Source organism: Stenella coeruleoalba (assembly GCF_951394435.1).
Source record: "Stenella coeruleoalba genome assembly, chromosome: 4".
Lineage (NCBI taxonomy): Eukaryota > Metazoa > Chordata > Mammalia > Artiodactyla > Delphinidae > Stenella > Stenella coeruleoalba.
This window is the reverse complement of record NC_137149.1, coordinates 73,346,579-73,361,149: the sequence shown is the minus strand read 5'-3', so window position 1 is coordinate 73,361,149 and position 14,571 is coordinate 73,346,579. Positions and strand designations below refer to the sequence as shown.

The 14,571-nt window shown below is 44.8% G+C and overlaps 1 protein-coding gene across 7 annotated transcripts in view; it reads right to left on the bottom strand.

Annotated features, from left to right (window-relative positions):
* The window catches only part of PDGFRA (platelet derived growth factor receptor alpha), a 47,109-nt gene that overhangs the window by 19,158 nt on the left and 13,380 nt on the right, over window positions 1-14,571 (bottom strand). For all 7 annotated transcript variants that reach the window (XM_079919760.1, XM_079919756.1, XM_079919755.1 and 4 more), the window contains 9 exons: window positions 11,652-11,912; window positions 10,304-10,434; window positions 8,190-8,361; window positions 7,907-8,096; window positions 4,649-4,764; window positions 3,595-3,721; window positions 2,344-2,537; window positions 1,463-1,557; window positions 1,111-1,243 (listed from right to left, as the gene is read on the bottom strand). In XM_079919760.1, coding sequence (XP_079775886.1) covers window positions 1,111-1,243; window positions 1,463-1,557; window positions 2,344-2,537; window positions 3,595-3,721; window positions 4,649-4,764; window positions 7,907-8,096; window positions 8,190-8,361; window positions 10,304-10,434; window positions 11,652-11,912 — 1,419 coding nt within the window. The remainder of the gene's footprint in view (window positions 1-1,110; window positions 1,244-1,462; window positions 1,558-2,343; window positions 2,538-3,594; window positions 3,722-4,648; window positions 4,765-7,906; window positions 8,097-8,189; window positions 8,362-10,303; window positions 10,435-11,651; window positions 11,913-14,571) is intronic.

Here is a 14,571-nt window from a genome sequence, read left to right as displayed (position 1 = left end):
GCTCTGGTCCCCACTCTTAAAAGAGCTCACAGTCTAAAACAGATGTGTCTGCCAAGCCAGGGAAAGACTCGGCTCATAAAAGGGCACTAACAGCCAACACTGCCTGTGACTGCATGTCTGCACGGCTGGAAACTGTTCCTGGAAAGGTACTGCTTCCCTAGCAACTTGACAATACACAGAAGCAGAGAGACACAGGACTGCCTCTTGGTACGTTAGGGATGTTGCCCTTTTTCTCCATGTTTTATTACTTTTTAACTTCCCTAAGCTCCTCATCCCTTTTTGTAAAACAAGGGAGAAAATATAATAAAGAAAGCTTAGTTCCCAGGTATAGGTATGTGAATAGGGTGTCTCGTTTGATTTCAGTTTAAGTAACTCTGTAAGAAGACCTAACTTGGCTGTACTTTGGAATGAGACAAGTGGATAATGTTAAAATGCCTTTGGCATCCTCTGAAGTACATACTGTTAGAATAGTCATGATGACACAACCTCTAGCTCTAACTTTCATTTGTCTTTGTCCTGTTTTCATTCAATCAGGATGTGATTTTAAAAAAACCAAAAAAATCCCTTGGACTAAGCTTCATGTTCTTGGTCTCAGCCCAAGATTGAAATATTTGAAAAGTCTGTGATAAGCTGGCTTGATGATTTTTTCATGTTTGTTTTAAAAGAAACCTATATTTTTATATTCTGTATTTTAAAGAAGTATCTAATAATCCTCAGAATGTACTGAGTCAAAATATATTTTCCGATTGGCCTCATTCATTTCTCATCTGTTCCTTTTTAGTTGTAGAACTTCGTCTCATTTTCAGTTGGTGTCATTTCCAAAGCAAAGCCACTTTGATGCGTAGCTTTGGCAGGCCTCCTCATATTCTCTTCTCCCTTTGTAAAATGTTCTTTAACCGTAATTTGCTAGGGAAGGAGGTAAAAACAAGTCATTGCTGTGATTCAATTAACTCATTTTCAAGAGAGAAAACTATTTCTGAAAGCCAATTTCTAATGCTTAGCTTTTACTAAGCACAAGCGCAGATCCTTTATTCCTCCACAGGCCCGTAAAGAGTAAAGTTGCGTACAAATCAAAGGGAGTCTTGGGACATCACCCCAGTAGGAGCTTACCAAGCACTAGTCCATCTCTTGGAAACTCCCATCTCGAGTCATAAGGCAGTTGCATCGGGTCCACATAAATATATTCATGTCCATCGGGGCTGATTGATTCAATGACCCTCCAACGAATTTCATACCTTGGTTTCTATAAATGACCAGGACAGGTAACTGGTGAATTACCAACGTCCGAATGTACCAAAGCTTAACCACAGCAGCAGAATGACTGGACACAGTAGGATTCAATAACGTTCACTCATCATCTTGTTACTGAGCTCCTTCTCTGTGCCAAGCCCTGAACTAGGTTGCTCTTCTTCTTGTTCTTATTGGTTTCAAATAGTTTTAGTTCTTTAAAAAGAAAATCTACCTGTTTCCAAATGACAACCAGGACAATGAGTGAGATGATTACAATCACCAACAACACCAGGACTGCGGCCGCCACCGTGAGTTCAGAACGCAGAGCTAGAGGACCAGAGAGAGAGAGAGAGAGAGAGGCACGGTGGAGAACTTGCACAAACACGCGCGAGGGCAGGAAGGCAGGGTGGCTGTTTCTGGGCCAGAAATCTTTCACTACTGGTGGAGAAGCATAAGAGCTGCCAGGCTTATTTGGAGGATGGGCAAGACCATCCCTCAGTTATCTACATGCATGAAACTACTCCAGCTCTTCCCTTAGACGTGAAAGGGACAAAATTCAGTTGGGAACAAAATACCTTCCCCAAAGGTCCTCCAACATTAACCTTCTGGACAAAATATGAACTGGAATATAAATATTAATAAGTGAGATTGAGAGCTACCATTAGTAGCATAAGTTTAGAACGTAAGTTCAGAAAATCAAGTTCAGTTATTTTGAAAGGTTGCAGTTTACTTATATTGCTTTTGGCTTCATTGATTTTTTTTTTTTTTTTTTAAGAATTCAACCTGTCTCAACTGTTATGAAGAGCAACAAGGAGGAAGACCCTTCTTCCCCATCCTCCATCCCCACATGCTCAGACCAAAGAGACTGGGTAGCTGTACGGCTAGACAATCAAAATGCCTAGGGGCCTCTGCACAGTGCGGTTTGGGATTTGAATCTGAAAGAAAGGGCTCCCACAGAGATGCCCAGAGAAGGCCCGTTAAGAGCATCCGGAGCTGAATTTCCACCGAGGGACCTTCATTCCTACGGGACCCCATCTGGGATTCAAAGTTCCCCTTGAGAGAGGAAGGGCTCGGCTGCTGACTTGGCGTCGTCCTGACCCACGAGCTACTCACTGGGAGCCACCAACTTCAGCTCTCGGCTCTCCACCCCGAGGAGATTCTTAGCCAGGCATCGTACTGCAATGGTCTCCTCCACCTTGGCGAATGTCACTTGGCCCTCCACCATGCTCCTGTCTCGGGGGTGGACCTCCGTGATGATGTTTGAGACATTGTTGGCCAAAATCGTCCATGAAGTTTCGTTATTACATCTGGAGACGGAGAAAAAGGGAATAGGTATAGAGCCAGTTACGGGGAGTCATGGGGGTGGGTGGAGCAGTGAGAATCATCTAAGACGGCAAGCAGCCCTGACTTTGTCTGCATTTGGGGGGCTACAGGTCAATTTTCTTATTTTATGTGCAGATTAACATTCAACACCTTGTTCTCCAAGAGAGAATAAGCTACATGTGGGTATTTAAAAGTTAACTGGTTATGAGGACAAGGCAGAGATAAACAAGTTCAATCCAACAGAACTACCCATCCCAAGCCTTGAACCCATGAGCAACCTGGACTTCAAGAACTTAACTATCCCAACGTCCCACCCCTCCGAAAAGGCCTGCTGCCCTCCCTTCTCTCCACCCACACTGTGAGGACCCCCTCAGGTGTCACTAGGGTGAGACCTCGACACCAGCTCCAGTCTGGATCCAAGTCTGCTGCCTTGTGGCCTGCGGGGGGCGTAGGTCTAGGAGTCTCCTTCTCCAGGAGAAGCAATGAGGTTTCTGAGCACAGCAGTCACTACAGGTGGGAGTGCAAATGTGCTGCTCACGTGCCCGCCGGAGAAGGGTGAGGGGTGGGGGCTGAAGGAGGGACGGGGACCTTAACTCCCGCCACAGAGCAGGTAGCGAGAAGTCACCTGGGCAGTACCTTCATTTATTTTCACGTGCCAGTCTAACCACCAAATAACATTCACCACAGATGAAATGGGAGATGAAACTGTGGGCCAGGGTAGTAAAAATCCTCTTACAGCAGTTCTTAAGATTCATGCTCTTTTCAGATTAGAGACCCTTTGAGAATCTGCTGAAAGCTGTCGACCTTCTTACGGCTACTCAAGGACACAGAAGTGCACCTGCGTGCATGCACGCCTGCATGCACGCACACGCGAGGTCCATGTTTGGAACCCTATCTTGCAGTTTATGAGACTTAGGCCAAATAAGAATCACAAACACAAAAACAAGGGCCAGCAAAAGAAGTAAAATGCACTTGAGGTCCTCTGTCCCAAGGAAGAAACATTCTGACCACAAATGGAAAGGGAATGTGCGATTTCCATACTTCTTAATATCCTTGCAAATCAGCCACTCAATATCAGGAAGAGGGGTTCCTTCAGCTGTGCATCTCACTGTCTGGCCCCCATTAGAGCCATGGTGGTCGTCGACCAAGTCCAGAATGGATGACGGAACTGCAAGAGGTGAAAAGAAATCAGAATTGAATTGGTTCGTGTCCCAGAACTTCTGGGAATTACGAAGTGGAATTCCAAGAGTTCAGAACTTGTCCGCGTGACATTCAAACCTACAAACCAAGCGGCCACTGAGTCATGTGCACAGTTAACACTCCAGTTTGGACAGACCCACTTGGGTAAGAGCATGGTCACATTTTCAGTGATTTGGCATTTATGCCCCGTGGTGTTTTAAATCCTCAGTGAAGAAAGCAAAAAGCCCCTGTGGTTATTTGGCTTGAAAGGCAAGAAGGCTCTTAAAATTATATTATAGCTTGGGAATCATCTAATGGATTCATCTAAATCTAGAGCAGCATTTACCAAAGTGCATCTATGGGGTATTATTAGGTTTTAAAGATGTTTTTGCAACCTGGGATCAAATAATTTAGAAATATGCTGATACTTGTATCATAGATTGACTGTGAGGGTCAAATGAGCCCACCTAAGACAGTATGTGGCCCAAGGTAGGTGAGAAGGTTCTGAACCAGGATGTAAAGACTTGGGCACTCCTTTCTGGGAAGGGCCACTGTACGAGGTCTACAAGGAAAGCAAAGCAAAAAGGCCAAACACTCTGGAACAATCTAAGGTCATCCAGACCAAAAAGCATCATGTCACTCTGCCCAGACCACATTGAGAAGCAGATGGTAAGGGAGCTAGTGGAGCCTAGGAATTCCCAAATGATTCCAGACTAGCCTGGAACCTCCCAGAATTATGTGGATTTGTAAGTCCAACAAAGCTATCCCTGACATGTGACATCTACAGTCCCTGCTTGTCCCCTAAAAGGGCTACTTTTCCCTCCACGACCTGGGGGGAAAGTGCCAGGATCTCCTCGGGAGACTCTCAGTCACGCACCCACTGAGCTGGCATTATCTTTATACGGCCCTTACATACCTTGAGTTAAGAGTTCAAAAGTATAGCTCTTCACATCATCTTCATTTTGAACTACGATAGTATAATGGCCGCTGTCTTCTTCCTTAGCTCGGATCAACTTTAATTTGCTTCGATACCTTAAAAGTAAAGGACTTTGTTTCAGCAAGTTGTAGCCAAATAAATTCTAACCATTAAGTAATAACCATATTCAATTCAAATTTTGTTTTTTGTAAAAAAGTAAAAACATCTTTTTTTCTTGTCCATATCATCGCTTTTCTGGGATTTTTGATACACTTTCTACGCACTGAAGGTCTGAGTCATAGACACTTAATTCTTAAACATAAGACGGGACAACCTGAGATGAGCAATGGCTTATGTGGCTACAAGAGCAGTCAGCTCTGCTAAGGCCAGACTTCTAAATGGGAATAAACCCACCAACTTTCCTTTTTTTTTTTTAACCCTTGATTTTTACCTTCTAAAAAAATACTTGCTTCCCCTAAATATTCATCATTTGAGTGATTAGCCAAACAATGGAACATCCTTGGAAGAAAGAACGAGGACACTGTCTCTGTATCGATACGAAGAGGTCACTAGGGTATAAAATTCCTGCTTGCTTGTATCTGCTTTAAGAAACTCTGGAAGGTTTCATAAGAACCTAACAAAACTAACAAAAGTATTCCCCTGGGGGTGGAGAGGAGCGGGTACGGAGGAACACGAGGACAGGAGTGGAATAAGGTTTCTTGCAATGCACCGTCTTTAGGCTTGAATGATTTTAAAGCACAGGATTCATCTTAAAAAATAAATAAATTAGAGAAACATAGTCCTTCATACTTCACTAATGGGAAGTTTCTCCAACAGGTTTCTTACACGTACAATAAATGACATTTGGCCATGAGTGTGTGTGTGCGTGCACGTGTGTGTGCGTGCATCTATAAAGTAATGGCCCATTTGGCTGTCATTAACAAAACAGCACAGTGTGATAGGCTTCCCTGGTGGCGCAGTGGTTAAGAACCTGCCTGCCAAGGCAGGGGACATGGGTTCGAGCCCTGGTCTGGAAAGATCCCACATGCCACAGAGCAACTAAGCCTGTGCGCCACAACTACTGAGCCTGCGCTCTAGAGCCCATGAGCCACAACTGCTGAGCCCTCGTGCCTAGAGCCCGTGCTCCACAACGAAGAGCAGCCCCCGCTCGCCGCAACTAGAGAAAGCCTGCGCACAGCAACAAAGACCCAACACAGCCAAAAATAAAAATAAATAAACAAATTTATAATTAAAAAATACAGTACAGTGTGGAACTGTGAGTGAAAGGAAGGTGGAGTGAGAGGAAGAGCACTGGTCATGAAGGGAGGAGAGCTGGGGAATGACTGAACTTCTCCATGCCTCAGGTTCCTTATGTGTAGCATTGGAAAGCTGTATGCAAGTGTCATTTTGAGCATTAATTACATGAAATAATCTAAAGCATTTCACAGGCTCCAAAATACCCTGCTAATGTAGAGTCTTCTAGCCCAAGACGCCAGGTGCTGGGACCTGTGAAGGGAGCATGCTGGGCTGGCTTTCCCTCTGCCACACCACCCTGGACACACTCTGGAATAGACTTCCTTAGAGTCCCCTTAGCGACCCTGGCTGCCAATGACCAGACAGTCTTTTGTTGTTCATTTTCTGCTCTCGTTCGGCCAGGGAAGCTGGTGGATCCACTAGTTTGTTTGGGGTTTTTTTGGTTTTATTTATTTATTTATTTTTGGCTCTGTTGGGTCTCCGTTGCTATGCGTGGGCTTCCTCTAGTTGCGGCGGGCGGGGGCTACTCTTCATTGCGGTGCGCAGGCTTCTCATTGGGGTGGCTTCTCTTGTTGCAGAGCACAGGCTTTAGGCACACGGGTTCAGTAGTTGTGGCTTGCAGGTTCTAGAGCACAGGCTCAGTAGTTGTGGCGCACGGGCTTAGTTGCTCCGCGGCATGTGGGATCTTCCCGGACCAGGGCTTGAACCCGTATCCCTGCATTGGCAGGCGGATTCTTAACCACTGTGCCACCAGGGAAGCCCGGATCCACTAGTTTTAAGTAAGCCAGACACCCCTCCATCATATGCATCCTATGTTCCCTTGCCCTTCATGGGGATCAGATGTGCTGGAGGAACTCTCGAAGCACCTGAACAGGCCGCTCTCCTGGACCACTCAGGGGACGACCGCTACCTGGCCGTCGCTATTGACTGTAGCTCGCAGACAGCGCTCAGACGGGTGTCTCAAGTGTTGGCTGTGCCAGGATCACCCTATTCCTCTCTGGCCTCACAGCCTAGTGGAAAGTTGGGCACTGCCCACCTCTTTGTGCACCTCCATTTCGTGTCATCAGAAAGCCTTCCAGATTCAGTATCCCACTTCTTTTTCCATCACTGTTCCACAGAGGTTTCCACGTCCATTTTCCCAGATGTCGCTTCTCAATTACACATGGAATTTAGTTCAGAAAGAAGAAAGCAAATCCTGAGGTTAAGCGAACTGATGAGAGAGGGGTTCTGTGTTCTCTTCTTCCCTGAAGGCTTGAAATAGAGGACTGTGTCTCCCTGGGATGGTTTCTGACAAAGGTGCAGGGCTGGAATAGCTGAGCCCTTCAAGAGGTACCTTCTACTCCTAAATTCTAATCAGAGCTTAAAACTGCAAGAGACCTCAAAATATCATCTGGTCCAGTGCCTTGCCTTGAAGGACACAAGGTATTATTAACCCTACCTTATAGATGGGAAAACTGAGGCTGAAGGGTGACTTACCCAAAACTCCACCACTGGTTAAGAGATGACAGCAGTCTCCCGACTCCTCAGAGGGCAGGGATCTAAACTATTCACTGTATGTCTTCTCCTAACCACATTTAACCAGACACTACTCTTATTTCCCATGGAGGCCTCACTGGGGCGAATGCGTTTCAAATGAAGCCAGCAACGTTTTGTTTCATGTAGGTTTATGTGCTAATTGCCCTGGAACTGTAATCACCATACAAGTGGGTCCAATTTTACTTTCTTTCCTCCATCCCTTGCTGAATCCAGGAACGTATCTTTCATCGGGAGCAGAGATTTTCAGTTCTTCTTTCTCTCGTGTGATCATAAACTTACCAACACACTATTATTGCATTGCAATGTCATCGGAAGAGGTACTTGATTTCCACTATCTCCTATTTCTGACTGCTAAATTTTCTATATGGACTCTTGGTTTGGGTTGTAAGACAAGCGCAAGCGTCAGTCTATCTAGGAATACACACACAATAAAAAGAAAAGGCATACTCAGGAAGGCTGTTTCTTTACCTGATTTCCTGAATCTTTTCTATGTCAGTGGTGATCTCCGTGAGATTCTCAATCAGAGTCAGGTTGTCCTTGAGCCAGGCTATCCTGGGAGGGGGGTAGGCCTGCACGTCCACCACAAAATGTTTGACTTCATGCAGGTTGACGGCTTCCAACGGGCTGAAGTTGGGTCTGATTTCAATAAACCCTTTCTCTGTACAGGGAAAAGTTTCCGTTAAACAACGCTTACTGCATAGTGGATCCCCGAGCAGCACAGTCAGTGGACATTTTGGAAAGCAGAATGTACCGTGCACAGAGATGGTGACTTTCTTCATTTCTTTGACCTCCTTGGTGGCCTGGCGGGCAGCACATTCGTAATCTCCACTATCTTTCACCGTGGCCTCAGGGACCATCAGAGTGTACACCAACTTGATGGACGGGACCTTGGTCTCCTCCAGCATTGTGAGGCCTTTGCCTTTCTACAGAAAAAGGGGAGGAGAACCGACTTTAACAAGCTAGCTCCTAAGAGCGAAGCCTCACGTAGGCTACGGACCCTGGGAGATAATGACGCACCGGTATGGGTTCGCGGACTGTAACAAGGGTACCACCCTTGTGGGGATGTCATGCGGGAGGCCGCTCTCGTGTGAGCCCAGGAGCTATGTGAGAAATCTCGGTACTTTCCCCTCAATTCTGCTGTGAACTTAAAACTGCCCTAAAAAATAAAGTCTAATTGAAAAAAAGGGTTTTTTCAAGCTCACTCCTTTGAAAATCCTGTTTTACAAAGATATTTAATGACATAGGAAGGTGTCTGTGCTCTACTGCCGCAGGAAAAATACATAACAAAGTACTATTTAAAGTATAGTAGCTATTAATTATTACATTTATAAAGTATTTAAAGGATTTTATCTCCCTAAAATTATAATGGAGGTGTTCTGGGAAGAGACTTTTCCTCTGTTTCTCTAAATTTTATGAAGTTACAACAATAAGCCTACGTTATTTTTAATATCAAACAAAAATATGATTCATAAACCAATACTTTGATTATATATTTGGGGCCAAACAGCACATAGTTTGGTTTCGAGGGGAAAAATATTTTATCTCCAATAAATGAAATGTTTCTGTTTTAAGGATTAAAGGCAATCAGGTATGAACAGAAAAATCAGATAGCTTTACATTTCAGCAAAGATATAGATATATATAGGTCTATGAATGTCTCTTCAAAACATGAGGTTTATAAGGCAATATGTGAAAATGCCCAACTTCCAATCAGACGCCCTGGAGAGAAAGGAAAGGGGCAGCAAAAGCATGGGGGAGAGAAATGGATAAAAGAAGAGACACTATAAAATGCCAAAAAAAAAGAGCAAGGAGCCGAAATTTGCAAACTAGGAGTGAAGGGGACAAAAAGGCGTATATATACATATAGGTTTTTTGTTCTCCATGAGGCCCCTGCATTCAATACTGTTCATTGTTTCTGCGTGGGACCATCATAGCCTTTCACAATGGTTCATATACACTTACCACAGTGCATTAGAATGAATGAGACCCGGGATTAACATATACGCACCGCTATATATAAAACAGGAAAACAACAAGGACCTACTGTATAGCACAGGGAACTATACTCAATATCTTATAATAACCTAGAATGGAAAAGAATCTGAAAAAGAATATATGTATGTATAACTGAATCCGTTTACTGTACACGAAACTAACACCACATTGTAAATTAACTATACTTCAATTAAAAAAAAAAAAACCAGAATGAATGAGAACCTATGTGTAAATCCCCAGGGATGAGAGATGGCACGGCGGCTCCCCTTCCCCGCTTCCATCTCCATTCCTCCCTCCTTCTCCCTCTTTCTGTACATGGGCCAGCTTTTAACAGAGTGCTTGGGATTTGGCAAACATCATTAAATCTTTGTTGAATGACTCGAGTTATGCCTGTTCACTGAAGAAAACCAGGCAAAGAAAGACCAGGCATGCAGGAGGCAGAAGTGTCATGCGTGTCCACAAAGCAGAAATAGAAGGGGGCAGACAACCAACATTATCAAATGCCTCAAAACCCAAAGGTATGAGAGCCAAGAAAAGGAGAATTCATGACTCTCTCAGCAATCAGCAAATTTTAAAATCCATTCTCTTTTTAATTTTTTTGGTTGTTATCTTGTAGCCATAGAACCTTCCGGTTTCTTTCATACTTATGAGAAAAAGGGCTCAGTGTGAAATATCTATGCATTCTGTCCAGCTGTCATCATCTCAGACTCTCCCATTGCTCCAAGAGCCATGAAGCCATCTGGTCAGTGAGCAGCTTAGAGATGGGAAGCTGGGGTCTACAGGAGGTCAGTATCGTGCCCCATCAGCGATGGGTCTTTGGACCCCTCCTGTACTCCATTCCATGCCACCAGGGGCCGTGAGGGTACCTACCACTTGTCCAGGGTAAGTCCACTGAAGGTCCACAACCTCATTGTTAAAGACGGCGCAGGTGACCACAATCGATTCCCCTGCCTTATAGACAGTTTTAAGAGCTTCCATTTCCAGATCAAGTTCTGATGTTGCTATTTAAAAAAACAACAAACACAAGGACCTAAATATCCACAGTATAGTTAGGATCTTACAAGGTTTGGGCTTTTTTAAGATGACCCTGAACAATAATTTGCAAACCACCTTGATCAAGACAAAATATTGAAAATCTCAGAAACTTTGATTTGCGTTGACATACATAATTTGGCACAAAATAAGACACACATACACGCAGAACAATAACAATAGTAAAAATAAACTCCAATTAAACAGAAGACATTTGAATCCGCAAGCATTTGGGTTCATTTGGGTTAATTACGACTGCAGCCGCCTTTACTGATGGATCTACTCAGTCTTTACTGACCTGCGCTCCCCTATAGGCACTAGTTCCCACCCCATCGCTCATTCTCCTCTCCCGCTCCGCTCCCCAGGTATTCTCAGCACTTCAAGAACCTAGCACAGAGCTGGGCATAAAAGAAGCCCTTCACAGAAGTTCAATGGCACACTCTTGCTAACGCCACGCCTACACGTAAGCGTTCGATAGATCTGTTGCCCCCCAAGCATGGTTTATCCTTTCCCGTTTGCATTAACCACTCGCATCAAAGGGATGAAGTCGACAACCACCAGCTTTTCTCAAAATCAAAATCACTTTTCTTAAGTTACTAAAATTAACCTAGGGGTCCAACCCTCACAGGTGTGTGTTTGTTGTTAGGGCCTTTGTAGTCAGGAATGTGACTAAACAGTAAGAGGCTTATGCAAGAAAAGAATTCCTTAGAGTATTTTGAAGTCAACTGATGAAACACAAAATCTTCCAGGGGTAGGAAAGCTTTTGCCTTTGGTATTGCTAAGCTTCGTACTGTTACAGCCACAGAAGTCAGCTTAACATTGTACGGTAAAGGTGGGATCCTAAGTTCCCATATCAGAATTTGGGGTCTCCCATCACCAGGGACTAAGATCAAGGGAAAAAAAAGCTACATGCATCTGACTGTTTTGCCCGTAACTCTTATTTTAAGAAGGAGGGGGCTTCCCTGGTGGCGCAGTGGTTGAGAGTCCGCCTGCCGATGCAGGGGACACGGGTTTGTGCCCCGGTCCGGGAAGATCCCACATGCCGGCGGAGCGGCTGGGCCCGTGAGCCATGGCCGCTGAGCCTGCGCGTCCGGAGCCTGTGCTCCGCAACAGGAGAGGCCACAGCAGTGAGAGGCCCGCGTACCGCAAAAAAAAAAAGGGGGGGGGGCGGAGAGGGCACAAGTACCTTTTAAAGCATAAACATTGAATGGGATCGTCTGGAACTTCTTCCCCCTGACGGTGGCCTCGCAGATATAGGGTCCGACAGTGAAGGTTCCATTAAAGCCTTGTCTGCTGTCATAGGAGGCGTGCACCACCCCGTCACTGCTGAGTAAAATCACTGGCGTCTCAGGATCAGTCGTTCGACAAGGGATGATGGCAGAATCATCGTCCTCCACGATGACCAAGTAATCTGTCATTCCTAGAGGTACGAAGGCTACATCTGGGTCTGAGGTTTGAAAAAGAAAGAAAAACATGTTAGGGATTAATTTCATCTTTACACATATATGCAGAAAAATTATTCCTTTACCATTAATCAAATTCAAAGGTATGAATTTTACCTTCACACATATATATAGAAGTGTCACCCCACTGACATTAATCATCATAAAAGCTAGAAGGTTCATACTTCTTAAAGTATGAACAATACCAAATTGCCTATACCCTCATAAAAAATACTGATGCTAGGGCTTCCCTGGTGGTGCAGTGGTTGGGAGTCCGCCTGCCGATGCTGGGGACACAGATTCGTGCCCCGGTCCGGGAAGATCCCACATGCCGTGGAGCGTCTGGGCCCGTGAGCCATGGCCGCTGGGCCTGCACGTCCGGAGCCTGTGCTCCGCAACAGGAGAGGCCACAACAGTGAGAGGCCCGCGTACCGCAAAAAAAAAAAAAAAAAAAATACTGATGATAAATATAAATATTAGTCAGGAATTGAGGTAAAAATTTAAACAACTACTAAAAACAACAAAAAATGGACAACAAAATAATCAGGTCTGTTCAAAACATGAGAAAATACATAATTTTTAAATTATGCAATGCTTTTGACAATGCTTATGGCCTATAGTCAGTATTATTGAAAAGTAGTACAGAAACCTACCTATCAAAAAAAATGACTCTCAAATAATAAATAAAATGTATAATCCCATAGCTTGAGAATTTCCTTTTCAAAAGAAAACCAGCTACTTAAGCTACTATAGTAAGAAGTACTGAGAGTCTCAAGCATCAGTTTCGCAAAGGATGTGCAACTCTTCATAATAGCAAACAAGATCTCTGACAATGCAGGGCCTACCCAGATGATGTTTGTGCTAGGGCAAGGGAGGAACAAGAAGAACCTTTGGACTGGGAGTTCCCTGGTGGTCCAGTGGTTAGAACTCCGTACTCTCACTGCCAAGGGCCCGGGGTTCGATCCCTGGTCGGGGAACTAAAATCCCGGAAGCTGCACAGTGCAGCCAGAAAAAAAAAGAAGAAGAAGAATCTTTGGGCAATCTTAGGCAGATCAAAACTCCGAGACCCAGGGACCTTTAACAAACCTACCTTCCTACCATTGCCTTCACAACGGGAGGGGGGGGGGTGGTATTTATGGTGGGAATGACAGGTGACATTCTAAATACCTACTCTTTTTGAAACAATTTTTTTTGATTGGTAGGAAGAGAGGCTGATACAGATAAGAGTGTCAGAACAGAAGTGAAGAGGGTCTAGATCCATGGAGCACCCACAGTTAACAGAAGGCAGGAAAAGGAGCCAATTTTAAAAACTTGAAAAGACAGAAAGGTATGAAGATACACTTCTGAAACCCCCTTACTCTACCTCTGCTAAAATGACACGGATGGCAAGAGCTGTAAGTGGTTTATATGTTTATTTGAAACTAGCTACTCTGGCTGTATTCCTCTTTAATTCACCCATCTATATATTACAACTGCCATGACTTGAATTTGTGTTTAGAGTTCCAAATTCTTGAACTCTGTTAGCAAAGACTCCAGCAAAGTTAATTAAGCTGCAAGTTAATTTCAGGTTAAAATATACAGTGTGATATCCATTACACATCAGCCAGAGCTTCCTTTAAAATGCAAGTCTCCCCTACCATCATGCGTTACCTATGCAATGTTTAAATAACATGGTGGTCCTTCTTTTAACAACTGTCCTTGGAAGAAGCCAATATATACAGATACAGATACAGATACAGATACAGGTACAGATATAGATATAGGTACAGATACAGACATAGATCATTACAAAGGAGTACCCAGGCAATGCCAGGAGGGTGGCAGACCAAATGCATCTCAAGCTCATGGCTAAGGCTAGTTAATGAGGGTGGCTGCTGTGGGAAAGCACCACACCTTCCTCCAGCAACAGGGCCTGGCTCTGAAATCCATCACAACCCTAGGCCATGCCCTCCAGAGATGCTTCCAGACAACGACCGTGTGGAACAGGGGTTCCTTAGGCTGGAGGACTCCCCAGCTTTCTTTGCCCAGAGGTCTAGGACTCATCTACCCCACCTTCCTACCCACGGTCCTTCATTCAGGGTCACCCTTACAATGCAGGCAGACAGCTCTCCCAGCCTCTGCTGGATCCCTCCCCATTTTCTCTCATAAGCCTCTCTCCTAGTAAAACCCTTACATACTTAATCCCACCTTACTCCTATCCTGGCACGTGCGTCTTGGAGGACAAGAGACAACATCAACCTGAATTTTTATTAAAAAGAAAAAAAAAAATTCTAACTCATCAAGAGTAAATACAGGCACACCTCGGTGTATTGCGCTTTGCTTTACTGCCCTTCGCAGATCCTGAATTTGTTACAAATCGGAGGTTTGTGGCAACGCTGCATCAAGAAAATCTATCAGGGGCTTCCCTGGTGGCGCAGTGGTTGAGAGTCCGCCTGCCGATGCAGGGGACGCGGGTTCGTACCGCGGTCCAGGAAGATCCCACGTGCCGCGGAGCGGCTGGGCCCGTGAGCCATGGCCGCTGAGCCTGCGCGTCCGGAGCCTGTGCTCCGCAGCGGGAGAGGCCACAACAGTGAGAGGCCCGCGTACCGCAAAAAAAAAAAAAAAGAAGAAAAAAAGAAAATCTATCAGTGCCATTTTTTCCAACAGCATTCCCTCAGTCTGTGT